Here is a 22,812-nt window from a genome sequence, read left to right as displayed (position 1 = left end):
GTGCATTACACAGTGCAGAAGCGCTGTAGGCTGCTTTCGTGTGTGTGTACGCCTGTATTTATTGCTGGGTTGTGTATCAAATGACATAGAAGTTAGACATCAGCAGCCAAATTTGTGTTTATTTGAATGCTAATCGAATATATGCACAATGCAGGATATATCACATAAAGTGTATGTAATCTATTCCTCCCTTTCACTTAGCGTCCAAGGCCCGTGAAATATCGCACACACATACACACACACCGCCAACTGTTTTGCCAGGTGGCCCACATCGCTAAGCTCCTGAAGCAATTATCCTCACTGGAATCCTATCTCTTCGACAACAATCGGCACGGTACCGTCGGCATGGCAGTGTGTGTGTGTTTGTGTGTGAGTGAGACAGATAACGATGATGTCACTGAACATTTAAAATGATATGCGTATGATCAAACCTAGCACAGATTTTTTTAAAGATTTTATGGAATTACAATTAACTGTGACCGGTTTTAATTTAGTTGCGATATCTAGGGGAAAATTCTGATAGGATTTGAATCAGGGTTTTGAAAGTAAACTTTCGATGTAAGTATCTCTTAACCTAAGAGCAGTTCATGTGAGACATCAGAAATTAGTACTTATATTTTCTTATTTGTGAAGCCTGCACTTAACTATAACTTAACAGTGCTCCTCCTTTTTTTTAGAATACTTGTAAAATACTTGAATGTATCCTTTAAATATTACGTATTAATTATTCTCAGAATACAGCTTTATTATTTTCTTCAACAGCAGCCCATGTGTTACTTTAGATTTACTGGCTTGCTAATGATGCACCCACGTAAAGTAGGCCACATTTTATGTAAATAATATGCATATGGTATGTAAATAAAGACAGGTGGTGAGCTCTTGTCACATGGCGGAAGCTTATTCATCAGTGACCCAACATTAGGAACACTTCATGAATAAGACATTGCTGATCAGCTCATATGTCCTTCCTGTTGCTTGTACCTACGCATTCCCAAGCTCTGATGGTATGCAGAAATTTTCTGTTCCTACAATAACCACTGAAATTGATCCATGTGCATGTATCTGTATGAAGCCTTTAATTCATTCCTTTAAAAGTACCCAAAGTCAGTGATCTAGGATTATGTCCAAAGTTACACACTGCTAAAATCAGATTTCTGGGCATCCGGTTTATGCAAATGAACTATAATTTACCTCAAAGTTTCTCAGAGTTTTCTTAAGTTTAAATGTCCAAATTGTGTTTTTATTTTCAATAGCATCGAGACCACTTTGAATAATAGTCTAAGATTAGTTTTATTGAACAATATGGCTTCATCTTTTTCCAGGTTATAAAATAGCACTTGATCCAGCGCATCCTATTATTTTCCATTTTATTTTCCATTTATATTATTTTCCTATTATTTTCCATTTAAGATGTTTTATGGTCCAATCAGTCAGTATGAAAAAAACTTCATACTATTATACATACATACATACATACATACTATTATTATACTAGTAATTCATTAATACTGTCATATTTACTTATTTAACATTGGTATTGAATGGCATTACCTAGTATTTGAGTGTATTTACAACCAAGAAAAAGCAATTCTCCTTTAACCTCCTCCTGTATAGTAAATGCAAATGAAATCACTGTACAGGTCACATTACCTTACAGACTCAGGTTGGTCATCATTTTTTGAGATCATAGCTCACAGGCATAAAAACAAGACATACTATAAGATCAGCGCAATACTTTGTGACCATCAGTGCAGATGGTACTGTGACATATTGTCAAAAGGTGTGGTTAAGCTTATGTCATAGCAAAACAAATCAGCTCCTCTCATGCCCTTTAAATCCCACTGACATTTTCAGAATAATAAATAATTAGATGCTACTTCAGATCTTATATTGGTTTATTTAATCGTATCCATAACAAGCCAACTCACAGGGGACATAAATCAAAAATGCTGTCTCCTCTTTTACTGTACATCAGTATCTTATTGGATGTGCTACAAATGCAGATCCAAGTGTAACTAAAACTCTTCACAAACTGTTCAGGAGCTTTTAGTAGCCACATCTACTTGATAAAATAATTAAATCTGGTTTATTTAGACAGTATTTGGGTGGTGTGTTATAAATAGTGAACAGCCATGAAACCAGGTTGTAAGAAATGGGACATGACATATAAGGTTGCTTATAAGGTCAGGAAAATACCATTTTATCCCTGAGTCTGTACTAAGATCGAGGTCTCACGAGGCAGTGCTACACACATATTTTTGAACAAGAATGGGATCCCACTGTGTCTGCACATTTTCATTGTCACACCCTCTTTTTTGTGGCCATATATAATGACCCAACTAATATATATATATCTAAAAACAAACATGCTGTCTTAACCCCTAATTTATGCTTGGGTTGCCTTTACAATTAAGACTTTATTTAAACTTTCAGACCAAAAAAAAATCTGTCTACTGATTCTGCCATGTATCTCTCAGAAAAAACAGTGTATGTGTGTGTGAGTGTGTATGTGTATGTGTGTGTGAGTGTGTGTGTGTGTGTGTATCTGTGTGAGTGTGTGTGAGTGTGTGTGTGGTGTGTGTGTCATTAAAAGAGAAACACAATATGAACTCAGTTTAGTTTATGAGATCACAACACTCTGTGGAATACGTCACACATTCTGTGTGTAAGTGAGAGCGAAAAAAACAAAAACAGAAGAGAGAAAAGGGTTTGCAGGTTCCAGTGAGAGATCATTTTATGTGTGTCTATATATTGAGAAGAAGATTTCTCAAGGGTTATCAGAGACGTGGCCACTTCACAGCTCCAGCATCGCTGTTTCACTCCTGTGCTTCAGTTATTGCCCTGTGTAGAGTTTCCTATTCAGCCTCCTCAAGTCCCTATATTGCCTCTAAGTATGAACATGTGTGATGCTCAGTAATGGACTTTCCAGTCCTAATCCAGGGTGTGTTCCTGCCTCATAACAACTAGTTTCAGGATAACCTCTGAAACCTCTGCAACCCTGATCAGAATAAAGGAGTTACTGAAGATTAACAAAAGAACGATTCTTAATTGTAAATTAAAATCCAAGCATTCTCATACCTGAATCCTATATGATTCCAATCAACTTTATAATGAATTATATTTCATTAGCTTCACTGCCTTCAAAGTCTGACTTCAATTTCTTCTATTTCATCATTTTAACCATCATTAATAAAATTAAACATTAAACATCATCATAGATCATTATGATATTTGAAAGGGAATTTCTGTCTTTATTTATCAAAGCTATTTTGAAATAGTCACACTGTTTCACACACAAAGCCCAGACACCTTATTTTCTTTACCTTTACAAATAAAATTCATGCTTTGTGTCATTTATATTTTGCAATTTGCACTGTATGAGGATGCACATATTCATATTTACTATGAAAGTTTCAAGATCTGTACTGTCTTTCTTTACATACATCTTATTCTTTATGTCTGCTGCTGATTCACTCATAAATCTGAATTTTCTTTTGTGTGAACAAAACATTTTGTTCTCAGCAATTAATTTTTTATTCTGTTCTTTAGACTCTAGGCTTTTTCTCATGTTACTGCTTCAATACGCTTAACTCATTGGGGTCATGACTTCTGCACTTTGAAGAAGAAGCAGCAGCTTTTATTTGTCACATATCCATAATATATGTATATAAGACCAGTTTTAATTTAGTTGTCACTAGTTGTTTAGTTGTCAGTTAAGACTTCCCAAGGGCCCCAACAGTGGCAGCTTGGGCAGCACTACTGGGGCTTGAACCACAAACTCTTACTGAGAAAGGCTCAGCTGTGAGTCCAATGGACATGTAAAAAAATTGTGAGTAATAAGACACCAAATAGTGATGATTAACAGTAAAGAGATGAAAAGTTTATAATACTGTTGTACCAGTACCCAACATTCTTGCAAAAAAATAAAAAATAAAAATAAAAAATAACAAGAGGGAGGCGCTCTCTGTGTAACACAAAATCATTCATTGGCTGCTTACAGTACTTCTATCAGTTGACCTTGGTCATCTGCACATTTTGTTCTGACCATGACAAAACAAGTCTACGCTTGCTACACATTTGACATTTAAATGTTTCCATTACAGTGTCAACATGTATTTCCAAGTATTGTATTGCTTCTGCCCATAGGAGAGTCTTGATCTTTTCACACTTAAAATCTTTCGCTGTAACTGACATTAAATACTGCATGTGCCATAGAATCATCAGGATGTCCAGTTATATTTTAAGCAACAGCATATCACCCTGTCCACCTAGAGATCCTATATGGAATCTTTTTTTATAACTAAGTGAATTAGTGTATTATAAAAACAGTGTTTAAACACACTGGCTTTGCAATAAAACTCTTATAACACACACTAGCAGGTATGGGTTATGATTTGAGGACTCCTCTGTGCTTATTTAATGTTTTTTATATTAATAAGCAACACCATTGAGCTAAAATGACACAGCACAGGTATTACTTAAGCCGAGTGCTTACTGCTGAACCATAGATGTTTAAACCTTCATTAGCATAAAATGGAGTTATTTGGAAACAATAGAGAATTCTCAGTCCTAGTTTGTCTTTACTTTCTGCATTTAAAGTGGCCCCCATTGTGATGTGCAGGAATCTGCCCAATATTTTTGTCAGTTGTTGTTCAAATCTGATTTACCTGCTATACCTGCTGTTGTACCCTGTGCAACTTCACTTCTGAAGTGAAAAATACTCAACTATCCTTCTAAGATTAAAGACCTTATCACATCTGCCACACAGAATGTGGTTATGTCTTGAAATGTGGTTAATTGTATATCCTAGAGACAATGAGAGCTTTGAGAATAAGAATTGCTGAGTATTTTAGAAGCACAAGCATTGTAATAATTTACCCTCTTGCTGTAAAATTGACAGAAGCTGGAGAGAAAATATAGCTTCTGAGCTAGACTAAGCTTCACATTAAACATCAGAATAGGGAAAAATATAATCTCACTGATTTGGGCCAAGGCATGGTTGATGGTGGCAGACTGGTGAGTTTAGGAAGCTCAAAAACCACTGACTAAATCCTTAGAGTTTACACAGAATTGTATGAAAAATAAAAACATCCTGTGAGCAACAGTCCTGTGGTTGAAACTGATTTGTTGCTTGCAGAAGTCAGTGTCAGTGAGCTAGAAGGAAATCTACAGTTACTCAAATAAACACTCATTACAACTGTGGTGAGCAGAAAAGCATCTCAGAATGCATGGCATGGCAACCTTTGAAGCGGATGGACTCAACAGCAGAATACCACATCGGGTTCCACTCCTGTCAGTCAAAATCAGGAATCAGAAGCTACATTGGGCATTAAACAATTCGGAAAAAAACTTACCTGTCCTAGATGTTTAGTTTTTTAAGAGTCTAGACATCCCTAGTTTTGTGTAGTCAGACCTTCAAACTGACGGCAGAAGGTCTGGACTTCACAGCAGCCTTTATTGGCCAAGTACTGCCCAAGAGGTCATTTGATTGACATGTAAAGCAAAAAATTGCAATTTGCTTTGTTCAGTATCATGTTCAGGGACATAAAAATAAAGTTTAATGTCCCTACAAAAACAGATCAGTGTGCAACAATAGCTTTCCTCATTAGCATTTCCTAGCTTGGGGTCAAAGGGCAGGGCCAGCCTTGACACAGAACCCCTAGAGCAGAAGCGGTTAAAGGTCCTTGTTCAAGGGACATTGAGCCACCAGTGCTATTATTACTTTGTGCTAAACTGGCATAATCCATATTATCTCAGTTCATACTGAGCCTCCTGGAGATGTAAGTTATATTAACTGAATTCAAACATAATTATTCTTACAGAAAAAACATTATAGGTGTGTAGTTTTACTGGTCACACGGTTTATAATTTACATGTACAGTAGATTTGAGATGTGATTATAGACTTCAGACTGTTTACGTGCTGCATAAACATCTAGATGAATGCTGTTACATGTATGTTTATACACTGAGATTTACATGGCTTTAGATGCTATACACCGGTTCATTAAGATGCAACAAAGCTGCAGATATTAACTACAACCATTAACGTTATGTTTCAGTTGAGAACTACATTCTGAAGCAGACATTCTATACTTTTGCTAGGTTCAAATACACTGAACATCTCCCAGTGGTTCTTTATTCTGATATTTCTCTAGTCGGTTTAAAATGCTTCACGGCAGAGATACAGTGAGCCAGTTCACAACCTTCACATAATTATTTCATATTCCAGCCCCATAGATTCGCTCCAGTATTTTCAAAATTTTGCATCGCACATTGGTCAAAGCTATGTTTTATGTATAACCTCTTGCCGGGTCTTTACACGTCCGTGACACATGCATTAGTGTAGATTTTCACTTTTGTTTGGTGAAATGTTGTCATTGACACTACTAATTGAGAAAATGTAACCTTTCAAAAACATTTATAAATCACACATTTAACAAACTTGTGTGTTGTCCTTTAACTTTAATCGTTTAGAATACAGTAATTCAATAAACTATATTTTCCCTATGTATAAGGTTAACTATGATAGTAGTTGAAGTTGAAGCAACATCATCATTTTTGTTCATTGGTCTAGTCAATAGATGTTTGTCTGTACATTTTCATTAGCATTAACAGCTACACTTCATTAGGCTACCTCTCAGTACTAGAAAGTACTTTCACTTTTCTTAGTGTTGAGAACTATTCACTATTCTTCTGTATGAAAAAAGTGCATTTTGCTTCCACTATAATTGCTGAACCACATTCTCTTGAAGCTTTAAATGAGTCATAAATGATCCCCTTCAAGACAGGACATGTGATGCTTTTCTTCTCTACATGGTTGTAAAGTATGGTTATTTGAATTACACTGGACTTCCTGCTGTACATTAGCTCTTCTACCACAAGAACTATTATTAAAACCTAATATGTTTGCTAGCACAATAACTGCGGAACTATTTACTATACTATTTTATGGGAAATATAGTTTCTACTGGAGTAGCTTATCTTTACCATCGGTTTGAGTTTGTTGTCACTTTGACTACTTTAATAAAGCTAGCAATGCTTGGTTTTGCTCCATTCTGTCTTTCTGACCATGAAATGTAAATGCTCAATGAGCATATGCATTAGACACCAAGCATGTTGTAGCTGATCTACCTCACAACCCACTATTCTTAGCATTGTTTGTTGTAAGGTTTTGAATAACTGGTTACATTTGTTTAAAGGATAAATAAATGTACAATATGCAGCGTGTAATTTGATGTTGTATTTACAGTTGCTGTATTGTATGTTTATGGAAGTTCCATTATATAACTACCATAACACACACAAGATAAAGGACATCTTTCAGCTATGGGTAGTGTAATGTGTCCTACGAGTCATACCTTCTGCTTGGAGGTGAGTGATGATCACAGTGGGAAATTTTATCATCTTGGACAACAATACCAATGGACACTGATGTTTCTCCCTGTTGGGAGAATGATGACACATTCTCGAAGGGACATAGGGCCAGACGACAAGAATCCTGCCCAATGCCTCCACCCACTCAGCTAAACATGGCTATACCTGGTGGGACCGGGTGTTCAAGTGTGGTGTCCTGCCCAGCCTCCTCATCCTGGTCATCATTTGTGATGGAGCTGCCTCACAGAGTCTAGTGACTGTAATTTTTCTTAACATGCCACATGCTGCCATAGTGAATCACCAACAGTGGAGGCCAAATGTCTGAGAGCACTAATAAAAATATATTCTTTTACAGTTTAATACAAAAAAACATAAAAAACATTCACTACAAGTGATTGTCAGGAACTTCTGGGACAATTCTCTGCCAAGCCATAGGAGGTTGTTGAGGTCACGTGTTTTTTTCCACCTGTTGCTTGTTATGCCTAATGTGTTGCCTTATAAGTACCTGCCCTTGCCCATCTGTCTTTGTTCATCATTGTTATGCGCCGTGTTCTTGTCATGCGTGTTTATTTTGCCATGTTACTTAGTGTCTTGACAGAATGACGAACATTTTTCTACAGACCCAGGATGTTTTTCAGTTCTTGATTGACTTTGGTACTGGCAATTGCCCGGGGAAGTTGCAATGATGTCCGGTGTGACCTGCAATGTGGTGTTTCTCATCTATGGAGGACTCCATTACCCCAATTCTAATACCCCAACTTCAGGTTCCCTTGGAAGATGCTGCCCAGCACCCTGTTGGGCGAAGAGTGAGTTTCTTTTTGTTTGTTTTCCTGTTTGGCAAAGAGTGAGTTTTTTTTTATTTGTTTTCCTGCTGGAAGCATATCGCCACAGTCTTGCCAGCCAAGGACGCCAGTCCACTTTATGGAGCCGTGGAGGACGTTGCTCGGCAGCCAGGTGGAGAAGGCTTCTTCTCATCCCTGACTGTGGAGGACGCCGCTTTGCTCCTGGACACAGCCGAGGAACACTCCTGGAACTACGACTCTGACTTGGCTATGTAACCCTGCGTTGTGCTCCCTATTTTTCTCTTTGGGCCCTTTTGGGCATGTCAGGAGCCACACCTTAAGGAGGGGAATTATGTCAGGTACTTCTGGGACAATTCTCTGCCAAGCCACCAGAGGGGGTGCTGGCAGAGAATCTGGTTGTTGAGGTCACGTGTCTATTCCCAGTTGTTATGCATAATGTGTTGCCTTATAAGTACCTGCCCTTGCGCATCTGTCTTTGTTTGTCACTGTTATGCATCAAGTTTTTGTTATGCATGTTTATTTTGCCATGTTATGTTAGTTAGTGCCTTGCATCAATAAATGTGTTAAGTTATATCCTGCGTCTGGGCCTGGCTGCTATGCTTCCATGTGAGAACATGGCAGTGACATTACCAGCAACAGTTTGGGTAAAATGTAGAATCTTAGATATATTTACACTAAGGATTTTTTGTTTTTGGTACATCCCCTTTAAAGGAAGCATTCACTTGCATTCACATTCACCAAGTCATAAGTTACAACTTTGTGTAAAGCCTGACGATCCATATTAGGTCAAATTCATCATGGTGTTGGGGAAGAGAATCTTAACTTCTATACAAATGAGTAAATATGCCTGATATCACAAACTTGCATATATATTTGCAATAGTGCAATATTCTTTGTTTTGTATTGATCACAATTTTAAACCTTTCTGTTTATTTTCAGTTTTCCAAGATTTCAGTCCCAACTGTGTATATGCCTGTTTAAATCCAGGCTGATATTTTCAGCCCATGTCACTGAGGCATCCATAACACGTCATCAGCAGTGACGAGGAGAGCAGAGGTGAAATGCAGTCTCAGCAGCTGATTATTAATTTAGCTTAATTATATAATCAGCATATAAATTGACCCATGTAGTGTCATAAGCTTAAAGTGTCCAGTATATGTTGAATATTAGCATATTATATATCCAGTTATTGGTGCATGCTTATAGGTTAAATCATTAAAACAACGTACCTGCCCTTCCTTTAAAAGAAAAAAAAAACTCTAGACCTTTTCACTCCCTCTCGCTTTCACCTTTCCTCCCTGTGTTTAACCATAGGTTACTTCCTCACACTTTACTGTTTTTCTTCCCTCCTTCCTTCTTCCTGTCTCAGCTGATTCTCTCTCTCTCTCTCTCTCTCTCTCTCTCTCTCTCTCTCTCTCTCTCTCTCTCTCTCTCTCCCTTAGCTATTTTTAGCACTGGCTCATTTGGGCCTCTAAAACAAGCAGCTCTGTGGTGGAGCAAATGCACCAGCGCACTCACAAACACATGCATACACACTAACACACACACACACACACACACACACTTTGTCTCCATTGCACTGCATGTGCACACAATTCACACATCTTCCACGGCATCCGTGTGTGTTTCTATTTTCCGCTTAGCTAGTGATTTTCCATCATTAGTGCACCTGACCTCACACACATGTAAGCGTGCAGACAAATTCAGATATACACACTCTTCTCTGCACACCAAAACCCAAACATCACAAGTCACAAAAAATACAATTACACAATTTATTGTGAACTGCTGCATTGCAGGATTCCTTTTATAAAGCTCACACTTTATTTGGAGCCAAGCAGGAATCTAAAGGGGGAAACGGACTCATATCGCGCACATATGTTAGAACTCTACAGGAATAACTGCAGCAATATGTTTAACTCATGTTCGTAGTGATGTCCAACTCATGGTGAAACTGACTGTCACATTATAGAATTGTAAGATCCTTAGGCATATTACAATCATGTGCTTTTTTATATTACAATAAAATTATTTTGTAAGGTTCATTCCTGAGCTGTTTGTGGAGTTTCACATGTTACACACGTTGACCCTGTGTGTACTTCGGTTACCTGAGGGTTCTTTAGTTTCCTCCCATCTCCCATGCTATTGTGTGTGTACGTGTATATGGATACATAGTGTCCCACGGTTATTGAAGAGGAATAATTTAGAGCGGTCAGTGATCAGCTAAACCTATTATTTCAGTTAAACCTGACATTTACCTTTAGCTCTCATTGCTGCATTGGTATTGGTAAATGTAGTCATATGACCAGTATTAAACACAGGACGTTTGAACAGCATGAACAGAACGGTGAAAGTGTGTTAATAAACTACTTCAATTAGTATCTAAATACCCAATAAAGCCTATTAATCCATAAGAGTCGTTCAAATCAAATGGACTGAACTGTGAACTGATAACCAAACAATACGAGAAAATATTCAAATTAATGACAGTGTCAATTAATAATCCAATCAATTACCAATTGGATTATATTATCCAAATGTGCATAATACAGATGAATAGATTAGTGGATTATTAGAATGTATTATGTTAAGTGATATATATATATATATTGTTATATACAGTATACAAATACAAAATGAACTCTTTTATATCTAAAAATATTACAATCCAATGATGTGTGTGTGTGTGTGTGTGTGTGTTTTTTTTATTTATACTTTTAGATGTTTCTGTTTATCATAGACAGGGCAGCTATAATTTGGAGCTGATAGGTGATAGGATTTTTATTTTATTTTCTATTGAATTTACCGTAAAGGTCAGTTATGGCCGTGTCAGTAGTATTGTAGATCAAAATTTGCCCAACTGTAATCAATTTCATCTGAGGTTTTCACGATGTTTGTAATCTGGACCAAACAATGCAACAAACTGTATCTATTGATTGTGTGACATTTGACATTGAGACAAAGTCCAAATAAGTCTTGCAAAGTCCTAATAACAGTAAAGTGTCAGGGATATGGTTGAGGTAAGTTAATTTGGGTTTGTTGTTGACAGTCAAAGAACGTATGTGGGTAAGATAAAAAGCATTACGTTTGGGCTGGCACTGGGTTATGCCTCGTTTGCTATCTGATACTGACTAAATTTTACTGTGGATTTTACTGTAGATTTTATGAAGGGATGATATAGGGATGGCAATATGGCAAGGGCCATTGACATGCCTGTCATGCGACTTTTTCACGAATGGCTTCCCAGTTTTAATTGACAGTTGTATGACGGCATGCAAGGATGAATAGAGACCCCTTCATCTGGCTTGTGTGGGTTAGCAGAACTTTTTATTCTATGAGATCAAGACAAAGAGCAATGGAAAGAGAGAACTGATTGACTGTGACAAGCCTGTCTGTCCTACCCTGGCCCGTAAGACTTTTCTTTTAAATGATAGACAGAGGGAAAAGAGAAGGACATCTACGTGGAAGAAGTGCTGACTCGGACATGCCTGTCCATCTCACTTGGACATTTGCCATTAAGGAGACATCAATATTTCAAAGCATAGAGAAATCCAAGAACATTCTAGTGCTCAGTCCATTAGCAGGTTGCACCATCAATACAAGTGTATAAGTGTGTGTTGTGTGTGCATGAGCTAAGATTGACAACCGTTCAGAATTGGCCTTGAGAATCAAGATATTGACTGAGGCCTCTCAGAATTATAAAAAAATATTCTTTGAGATTTTTTAGATCTTTTTTTCATAAAGTAAAAAACAATATTGTTCTTTTATAAGCTTGCTTTAATAAATAGCAAAAACAACCCAAGGAGAGCGAGAGAGAGATATTTGGGGAAAATGACCAGGGACCAGGGTTGAATTACTTGCTTGTATTTGTTAATTCCTCTCCTGTAGTCTGTGTCTCTGTGATTATGTGTGTATTTTGTGGGTCTCGTGTGTATATTAGTGCCTGAAAAGGATTTTTCTTTGGCAGGCTTTCTTACTTAATGCCAATATCCAATATTTTATTGTTTTGCGATGTTTATAATTATGTCACTATGCAAATAATCCTAAAAACCCTAATCTCTGTTGTCCTTCACATGTCAACATCTCTCCAGTAGTGTGCTAAATTTTAAAATAACGCAAATCTCCATTTTACTTTGGGCTCTTTCACTTTGCCAAGAAACTGCGTGCATAAACAACACCTCAGTGTGTTGCTCTCTGCTGACCTCAGCCACTTTTTCTTTTTGCTCATGGTATTTTTGTAAAAAAATAATTAATAGAAAGTTACAACGATTTAACAATATTTAAAAATGATATGTAGGTGAAATACTTTCTTATAGGAAAATAAAGCATACACATTCATTCTAAGACCTGTGGAAGCCTATGGAAGGGAAACTCTAACATACCACTAATGCAGAAACACATTACACTCTGGCACACTAGTAAAATCTGATAAAGAACTGAACAACATTATAAGTCATCTGGGACTATTTTACTGTTCCTTGTGTGTGTTTTGAAATGTGTGAATAAAGATTTCTTCAAATCATTAATTTCTGGAAAATAGTTAAATATATTGTTAGGCTTATCTTCCAGTCTGATCGTCTAAGTTACATTTCCTACACTGCCTTTCTCTGGAACTCTGGGTATGAGGCAGAAACACACCCCGGATAGAACTCCAATTAGAACAGGGACCACTAATACACTTCTGTTGGATAATCCCAGGAGACACATTGGTGCAGCGGATAGCACTGGCTCTTCACAGCACCAGGGTCAGGAGCTCGGCTTGCTGTCTGTGTGGAGTTTTCCCTGTGTGTGAACAGAATTCTACAGGATTCTCTGCTGCTCTGTGTATCGGTTATGCTAAACTCTCAGCTCTCTGTGTATGTATGGTGCCCTGTAAAGATGTGGTGTATCCTTATCCGGATCTTGCTCAGCCTTGACCATGATAAAGTGCTTATTAAAAATGACTGACACTATTAAGTGTCATAACACATAGAAAATAAACTTAGGACAACAAACTTCCAGTCTAAACATCTACTTAGTTGTGTATCCTCTCTAGCACAAATGTTCTACAACAGCCAGTACGATATAGCTAAAGGTACATTGTGTGGCTTTTTTTGTTTAAAATGACAAATCTGCAATGTATAACATTATGGTCCTGTTCCTGTGAGTCATCCTGTAGTAGTAATAGTCATTCATAGTCAGTGCTTTGTCAGGGCTGGTGGGTCAGAAATGGCTGGAAATACGTACGCATATGTTATACACCAGCTCACACACATCCAAAGTCATCATGCCCCAGCTTTAGGCACAAAAGATGTCTGACTCTGCTGTGACATATGAGCTCCAGCACAGGATTGGAGAGAAATAATGAGAGCAGAAATTTCATTGGAAGTTAGAATTTCTATCATTACACAGTAGTCAAACTGTTCAAGCTAGAGAACTCATGATAACTAGATAGAAGATAATAGTAGATAGTGTTTTTAGCAGCTGCATTAGGAGAAAGTGAATGATCTGAACCCTTTAAATTATCTGTGTCTCCTTTGGGTTTTTTACAATCAGGGTTAGAAAATACACAGATTAGATAACAAAATAAACAAATCAGGAATTACATTTGATATTATATCTAGCTGGGGGGGTTAAGAGGAGTTATAGGGGCCTAGTTTGCATGTATCCTGGGGATGTCCCGATCTCATAAGGGCATAATGGCAACCTGCCCTATTTCCCTTACACATGCTTCTTATTACTGTACACATACAGTACCCTAGATTGCTTTAATGGTAACATTTAGCAAAAACATATTTTAAAATAGCTGCACTCAGCTGTTAAATTTATATTATAATGGGGAAACATGTGAACTTCCAAAAAAATTTAAAATGCTACATCGTTCAATGTGTGTTAATGCACACATGTAAATGTTAAAAAATGTAAGAGCTGAATAGATTTTCAGATTAATATAATAAATTTCATCTTATACACAGAGAAGAAAAAACTAAGGAATGTCTAAGGAATCCCACAAATAATAGCTGCTTAATCAGGCATTTATTATTTATATAATGATAGTTATTGTACTAACTTACCAGCGTACAGAATCTCTCTGGTGGGTTGCCGCACGTGATGCCCGCTGGTTCCACATGTATACGCATGAACTCCTTCATTGACTGGGGCTTGGGTTGGCATGCATGCTGCTCCCACACTGAGCCCTCATCCGTGGTGAGGAGTGACTTGCACAGCTCGTACTGGCCTTGAACCTGCACCAGCGTGTGCAGAAGGACAAAGAGGAAGAAAGTAGCTTGCTCCAGCATGACAAGCGCCAACCAGGAAACAAGAAAAGGGCCGTCGTTAAATTCAGGGGAAAGAGATGTTGGCATACAAGAGGAGTCACGTTAGAGCATGTGGTAAACTTGCCACTGTCATTCTGGATGAGGAGGTATTTTCAGTTTTTTGTTTATTGTTTTTGTTTTTATCAAAGTAATAAAAGATTAAGAAAGTGTTGGTATAAATAAAAAACATGAGAGATACAAATTCAGTGTGAATTGAAAATTAAGTCCCGTGTCCATCTCAGTTTGGTGTCCATCACACATTCAGAGTCTCTCCACTGGCCTTCTTTAACCATTCACCAAACTTCATGTTCCTGGAAACAAGACAGTAAAGAGACAGCTTTATTTTCAGCCCCTGATTTATTATGTTAATTGTTTGTGTGTGTGTGTGTCTGTGTATGTGTGTCTGTGTGTGTGTGTGTCTGTGTGGGTGTGTGTGGGTGTCTGTGTGTGTGTGTGTGTGGTGTCTGTGGTTGTGGTGTGTGTGTACCTGTGTGTGTCTTTGCCTTAATGAATATACTGAAGAGCAGGAATTTAATTTAAATTTTGCTAATTTGCAAAATTTGCAAGACAAAATCAGTCCATGTTTGTCAAACAATTTAAATTACTAAAATGAATTGTTTCCATATTAGATGTTGGGATGAAAATGACAATATCATTAAAAGAATGTTCATGTCTACACATGTCTTTGTTTATGTAAGATTTTGTAGAGTTGGTATTTGAACACTATGATTTCCTAAGGCAATAATTCTATGTTTGACAACGCAACTAAAGCTGCTAGAACGCAAATGATGATGCCAGTGTCATAGGTACAGGCAAATAATCAAAAATAATCAATTTATGATTTTTGTCTTTAATAATTTGAGTCTTTACTGTTTAAATCGAGGCGTTGATCCAAATTGTCCAACTGTTACAATCGTAGCCTTTTACCATGCAATTACAAATACGAGCAGGAAGTTTCAGTTTGCACTTCTGGATGTTTTCTGAGCTCCAGATCCAACAAAACTGTCTACAATGTAAAGACGGTCTACTATACACAGTGTATTTAAATAAGTATTTAATTATATTTAAGTAAGTATTCAAGTTCCGCCTCCTTCCACTAGTAAAGGGTTTGGTTGTTGAATGCAGAAAACGTACATCCAGGTATTAATAAACTAAATCCCAGTGTGAACACATAACTCGATCTACATGTAGTACGCAAAGTGCCCAATATGATACAGCTTCTTCCTGTCATATCCAAGCTACGTTCTACTATATTACATTATGCTAATGCATTTCTGATGGCAGGGATAAGACAAATGAGGCCTGTTTTCTCAGACGCTTTGTTATTCATATAGTTTCTTGTGTAAAAGGTTACTCTTTATGCAGTCCAATAGTTCCAAAGTCCTATTTTGGATCACATAATCTATAGGTCGGTTAGATATTTATGATAAAATGCCTTTCAGTTAATTTATTGAAATTAAAATAATGCAAAAATATTTGAATCGTGTGCTCTCCTTTTAGCTGTGATGACCCGTTGTTTTATTACTCTCCCATTGAGATCGCTATGGCTGTAATACAGTGTTATCCTCCGATCATGGTGTATTAAAAAACAGTGCAGTGTGCTACAATGCATACAAGTGTGTGTAGAACAAAGATCTATCAATATGTCCCTTTGTTACATCATTTTTATAGGGTATTATTATCACGATTGGTAAATAGTTCATTTCCATTCATAATAATCATTGTTTTAAGTTTTTAATTTTAGTTTTAATTCAATTTTTAACTTAAAAATGCACAATGACAATGTCAGACACGAGCCTTGCTATATTTAATGAGCAAAATGAAAAATAAACTGGCATTGTTGTTATGAAGCGACTGTCTGAAAACTGGCTTATTCTCTTCATTTGGTTATGAATTAAATCATAAGAAACGTAGAATGAATAATCCCACTCATACCCCTGAACTTTGTAACTTTTCAGGCTAGTTTCATCTTGTAAATATTTAAGACATTTGCCAAGCATTAGGCAACTTTGGCTTATTTTTATCCATGCATTTAAAAGTTTTCTGACGCTTCAGGAGCACTTTGTGGTTCCTTGGTGACGCCTCAAAGCAGATTCAAGCAAGTGATTACAAAGCTGACTAGTCTGGTAGAAAGTCTGTTAGTGAAATAAACTCATTACATTTTTTGTTTTGTTTTATCCAATTGTTTTAATTTTTCCGCACAAGTAAAATGTATGTAGTATGTGGCCTAATTTATAAATGGAGAACAACCATTTGCCTGATAAGTTAAAACTTGCTCTAGTAAGGAAGGCAAGAAATCCTACAATACACCTCTTGGTAATTTTTGGTGTTAAGGAATGGTAATTTTAATACACTATATAGTGCATGTACCGGAAATGTGAGCAGTGTGACTCGCCCCGTATCTCTCTCTCTCTCTGTCTCTCTTTCTCTCTCGTTCTCTCATTCTCTCTCTCTCTGTCTCTTTCTCTCTCTCAGTCTCTCTCTGTCTCTCTTTCATTCTCTCTCTCTCTTTCTTTCTCTCATTCTCTCTCTGTCTCTTTCTGTCTCTCTCTCATTCTCTCTCCATTTCCCTCTGTCTTGCTCTCTTTCTTTCTATCTCTCTCTTTTTCTCTCTGTCTCTCTCTCTTTCTCTCTCTCTGTTACTTATTCTCTCTCTCTGTGCTCTTCTCTCACTCCCTCACTCCCTGTGCTCTCTCTCTCTCTCTGTGCTCTCTCTCCCTCTCTCTGTGCTCTCTCTCTCTCTCTCTCTCCCTCTCTCTCTCTCTCCGCAGCGCGTGGGGTGTGTCGCGCGCGTCTCCGCTACAGTAAATACGAGTTACTGCAAGATAGAGCGCTGATGATATAAAACGCTATTTCTTACCCATCAGAGCGACTTTGGGACAACTTTTAAGTGTCGTCGCGTAAATATTAAGTAAGTCACAGTTGGCCCGTATGAGATGCGCGTGAGACGCGGTGGATCACCCCGGAGTTTTTCCCCCTCTCACTGCAGTAGTTCTGTGTCCGGGTTGTTCGGACAGTTCGGAGTTCAGCAGGACTTACCGGGCGCTTTTGCGCGAGACTCCTTCCATGTGCCGCGTGGTGGCAGGTGCGCGCCCCGGTGTCCCCCCTCTCACGTGCACAGAGCGTTCATTTACCGGAGTGCGCTCGGTCTTCCCTCGTGGGAGACGATTCTCTTCTTCCGTGTTTGTTGTGTTGTTTTTTCCCCTCTACTGTGCCACAGAACGTGAAAGCAGCAGCGCTGTGCGACTCTTCTGCGTGTAAGATGCCCTAGTTCCGGAGCTGCAGCTTCCCAAAGTGAAACGACCGACTTTCCGCGCGCCCTCCTTTTGCTCTTCTCGACTTTAAAGGATTGGATTTGCCCCGCGCGCTCAAGGGCAACATGAGAGAGAGGGGGGGCTAAAGCATCGCGAAAAATCTCCCTCCCCTTTCCCCTCCCTCCTTCTCACCATCCCTCCCTCCCTCCCGCTAATCCGTTATTCCCCCATCACTCTCACACGCTATCTGAGCCGCTTTTATCTGCGCGCGTTCTCACTAACGGAACCACCCCGAGCGCGCGACACCGGCAGCAGCGTTGTAGCGCGTGCGAACACTTTGACTCCACTCCTGCTTGCTTTCTTATTCTTATTCTAAAAAAAAACAACTTGCGTTTAGCCCATGATCCGTTAGTGTTGAATTTTAAATCAAATTACATTTTTTTTTCACCACTTCCAAGTCTCAAATTTCCAGTCTCATAGCATTATATTTTAATTATACAATCAATGGCATAAATATATAGGAGATATTTTGAAAGTTTAGGACATAAAGTGACCATAAAATAAAAGGACAATAAACTAGAACATATTTTCTACCTAACAATTAAGTATGACTTGGAGCCTTGTTTCTAGGTTTGGAAAAAAGATATGATATGAAATCAGTAGTACATGATGCTCAGTAGCACATAATGTTGGTGAAATAAATCAAATAAATTGAGTAATACAAGCTAGGATGGGCAGCAAATCAAAAGCTCACTTTACTCTCTTTGCATCAGTTTGTTACTCAATAGTATGACGGATAGTGTAGGGCTTTTAAACACTACATACCATATAATAGTTATAATAGAGTTTTAGACATTTAAAAAAAACATGTTATTCATGCTAAAGTGTTCCTGTAGAACCCTGTCCTGTTTGCACCGTTAACTATTCAAAGAACCCTTAAAGAACCCCTGAGGAACCCGTTTTCTTTCTACGAGTGTACAACGTTTTACTCTACATGTATTTTTGTTACTATGCCATTTAAATCTATTTGTAAATAAAAAAAATTTAATCCTTAGACATTAGAATAGAATAGAATGATGTCAGTTGCTGTCAATATATCTGCATCCTTGTGGCAAAGCCTGCTGTGTTGTGCTTCATTTTAAAAAGCAGCCCGGATTAAAGGTTATTGAACAATCTGTTAAGTTTGGACTTAAATCTCAAGGGACGTTAGGGAAAAATGTTTTTTATCCATTTGTAATCGAAGTCATGAAGGCTGGATTGTACCTCTACATTGAAACGCGTTTGCAAAATTGCATTGCAGAGAGGCTGTGATGTGCATGCCTTCAAATGCCTAAGAGTGTGTCATTAAACAGCCTTCAGCTGACTGCTGATTGGTTAAGTTGTGGGGGTGTGTTCAGTTATATACCCAGAAATGTTGTGACAACAACTTGGCATTGTTCTGATGCAGTGCTATATGGAGTACAAAGCATCTGGAAAGTGCTGAGGTGTAGCAAGGTGAGAGAGACAGAAGTGTTGCTGCAGTTCTGCTTGTCAGTGTGGGCAAAAATTGCATGCTGACACGTAACGATTTTATTTAGATTTATGTAATAGTAAATGCAAAGCTATGGTAGTTAACATGGACAGTCAGTGAAATTTAGTTTAAGAATTTTTGGATGGTATGCAGAGCCTTATATACTGTATATTTACATGTACAGCATTTGGCAGACGTCTTTATTCAGAGTGACGAACAACAGAGCTTTAAAAATCTCTATCGATGGATACATTAACACTGGTTTACTAGGTTACAGACTTAGGATGTCATCAACCAAAAACTCTGTTCAAGGTTGTGTTTTTTCCCCTTTTTTAAATCACACACACAAACTTCCTATTTTTTAATGCACAACAGACAGGGAAAAGGTACTAGTTCAAGTATTTTAGGAAGAGGTCTTCACCCATCGTATGAAGAACGCCACTGACTCAGCTGTTCGGGAACAGGGAAGTTCATTCCACCACCTCAGTACCAGAACAGAAAAGAGTCTTGCTTTTATTCATGGCTAATAGACATCACCAATGCTTGTCCTTAATTTGTCTTTTTTATGAAGAAAATCCCAAACTTTCCTTCATGTGGTGGACTTTAATGCCTGATAACATGGTATGTCTTATTCTCACCATTATCACATCTTCTGTTTGTTTTCCATTCTTCTGCAGTGGTGCATGAGACTTTCGTTCAGTTTTTCATTTTCTGACCCCACTGGAGACAAAAAACACATGCGACCACCTGCGCATGTTTATAGAATTCGTAAATCAAGTGGAGGCTGTGTAAAGATAAGTCCTGGTACTCTGGAAAAGCACAGTGTTTAGCTCTTCCCCATCAAGATTACTGTCACTGGTATTCCTTATCATTTAGCAATGACTGTGCAGGTTAAAATGCTATACTGTATGTTAAAAGTGTTGTGACATCACAACCATTAGAAATTTTAAAGTGGCCTGTTATTGCAGGTTAGATTCCATGTGGAGATAAAGATAGAGGGAGAAAAAAAATTACTAGATAATTACTAATAATACTAGAATCAGACAAACTATCTAAATAAAGCTACATTAAAACAATGATGAATACTACCTTAATAAATTAATTTATTAAAAAAAAAGCAAAGGAAAAAAAAAACATAAATGTTTCCAAATTCTCATTAATGCAGGTGCTGCTCCAAAGTCTCAGTTAAACAATAGGGTATGAATCAAATATTCCACAATCAATAAATCACACACACACACACACACACACACACACACACACACACACACACACACACACACACACACTTTCCCTAATTTACAATCCAATGTATACTGTATGTGCACATATATTCTAACAGCAAAATAGCAAACCATTTTCCAATCCAGTTCAATCTATTCAGATTTGCATTGCAGCTTTTCTTAAATCATTCCTCTAATACTTTGTATTACATTGCAACAAAATCTTACAGAGTCTCAATGTAACTAAGAGCATGTCAGCATCAGATTGGATTTAATGTCAGCTATTATACTGATACTCAAAGCCTGGATGTTGGATAAAGGAAAACCTGAGAATGATGCACTATTTACCTGCAGTGTTTCTAGTGACAAGGTATAACAAATGCACACAAATACAGTTGCTCAGAAACTTATAGAATAGAAAGAATTGAACTTTGTAAGAGTTAATTCAGCAATATACGCATTAATACTCGAATATTATTCTTAAGGGAGCTCATTTTTTATGCATGTGAAAGAGAGAAAGAGCGAGGTGTGTGTGTGTGTGTGTGAGTGTTTGTGTGTGTGAGTGTTTGTGTGTGTGTGTGTGTGTGTGTGTGTGTGCTTTGACTTGGAAGCTGCTCTCGGACTGGGCGTGTTGACAGGAGCAGTGTTTCCGATCGATAGTTTGTCCTTGTTGTGTCTCAATGGAAATATTTCTACATCTTAACTCTGCTGTACTCAGCCAGTTCCCCACAGCGGTTGCCAGTTTTGTTTTTTTTAAATCAGTTTTTTATCCTTATCCAGATTTAACAAATAATCCACCTAATTATATATTTTGCTGGAATTAAATTGATAAATGGAAGTTCATGACTTTGTCCAACTGTGATTGAAATCTTACAAAAGGTGGTAAACTTTACAATCAGGCAACTTACACTTCATAATGTCTTTCTCTCTTTCTTGATCAAATTATGGTGTAATGTTTACAAATATTGCTCTACACTTGGAAAACTTTCTTAATGATATCACCAAAAAAAGGGAAAAGTTCATCTCATAAATGATTGTAATTAATCACATTAGTGAAACACAACTCACATACAACTTACCATTAATCACATTCAACAACTCTGGCAGAAACATCCAGACACATGTGCATTAAAGGGCAGTCTTGTGCGATGAACTGAGCATAAGCCCTATTTCAGCTCGGTCTCATTTCAGTCTCACATTCATATATAAATCTTAAAAATGTCTGTCATTTTGCACAGACACTATTTATTCATGAGCTATGGTATATCATGCGTCCATATCTTTCCAAATGATCTACATTGCTTTTGTTGTTCTACAGTGTCAGCCCAAAAAAATTCAGTTGAAGAGCTTCTCTGGGTCCAAGAAAGACAAAGCAGAAGAAAATGAAGACAGATGATGGGGACGGTGTACAGCTGCAAGCTATGCAATATCTCACGTCTCATTTTGACAATCAAGATGTGAACCTAGATGAATTATTAACACAAATTAGACAAAACTGTGGCATGAAGCTTCATCATAACTAAAGTTCTGCTAAATTAAAAATCATGAAAAACAAATGTCCGTGATAAAAAGGAATGACCTAATAAAGCAAATATGAAAGATGTAGGAACATGTACATCAACAATGTAAAATAATATATAAAAATAATATAATAATATATAATAAAGCATGTCTTGTAAAATCTAAACTGTAAATAAATGAATCTGGATTTCATGCTTGATCAAATGTACCATGATAATTGTTAAAACATTTATTAATTTAATACTCAGTTGGTTTGGAAGGGGATCAGCATATAACTGCAGACTACAAAAATATTGGCATAAGGCAAATATATACACATCAGAGTGAGTAGAAAAATACAGAACTCAAATTTCAAATAGGACCATTAAGTAATAGAATTCACATTTATGGTTGCAAATTTTAAGAAATTTCCATGGTTTGTGACAATCAATCAGTGAGGTGTCCTAAAAGCACACCAACAGCAGGTCAGTCTTCACAAAGCCTTCACGCTGTCATCTACAGATCACAAGCTTGAATCCTGACCATACCACAGCCATCCATGCTTGGAAGTCTAAGAGAGCAAAATTGGTCATGTTCTCAGAGAATGAGAGGTGGCACATTCTCTCCCTATCAATCATATTGACAATAGACAATTATGGACATTCTTAGGCTCATGCCTGGTGAAGGAGGTGGATAGCACTTCACCCCATGATGAAGCATGAGTCGACTTGTGCCTTGGAGGAAGCACATGATAGCTGTCAACACTCCCAGATTGGTAGTTGTCGTATAATGATGAGACTAACTGCTGAGTGGGAACTGGCTAAGACTAAAATTTGGGGAGAAACCTGTT

At 37.6% G+C, this 22,812-nt stretch overlaps 1 protein-coding gene across 1 annotated transcript in view; it reads right to left on the bottom strand.

Moving 5' to 3' along the window:
- The window catches only part of ntng2b (netrin g2b), a 65,259-nt gene extending 47,435 nt beyond the window's left edge, over nucleotides 1-17,824 (bottom strand). The window contains exons 1-2 of the mRNA XM_060891458.1: nucleotides 17,515-17,824; nucleotides 14,233-14,786 (exon numbers count right to left, since the gene is read on the bottom strand). Of these exons, the coding sequence (XP_060747441.1) occupies nucleotides 14,233-14,523 (291 nt within the window). The 5' untranslated portion in view covers nucleotides 14,524-14,786; nucleotides 17,515-17,824. The remainder of the gene's footprint in view (nucleotides 1-14,232; nucleotides 14,787-17,514) is intronic.
- Nucleotides 17,825-22,812: the final 4,988 nt, after the last annotated feature.

Source organism: Tachysurus vachellii, chromosome 17 (genome assembly GCF_030014155.1).
Source record: "Tachysurus vachellii isolate PV-2020 chromosome 17, HZAU_Pvac_v1, whole genome shotgun sequence".
NCBI classification, from domain to species: domain Eukaryota; kingdom Metazoa; phylum Chordata; class Actinopteri; order Siluriformes; family Bagridae; genus Tachysurus; species Tachysurus vachellii.
Note: the sequence above shows the minus strand (reverse complement) of the source record. Positions and strands in the feature narration are given on the sequence as shown.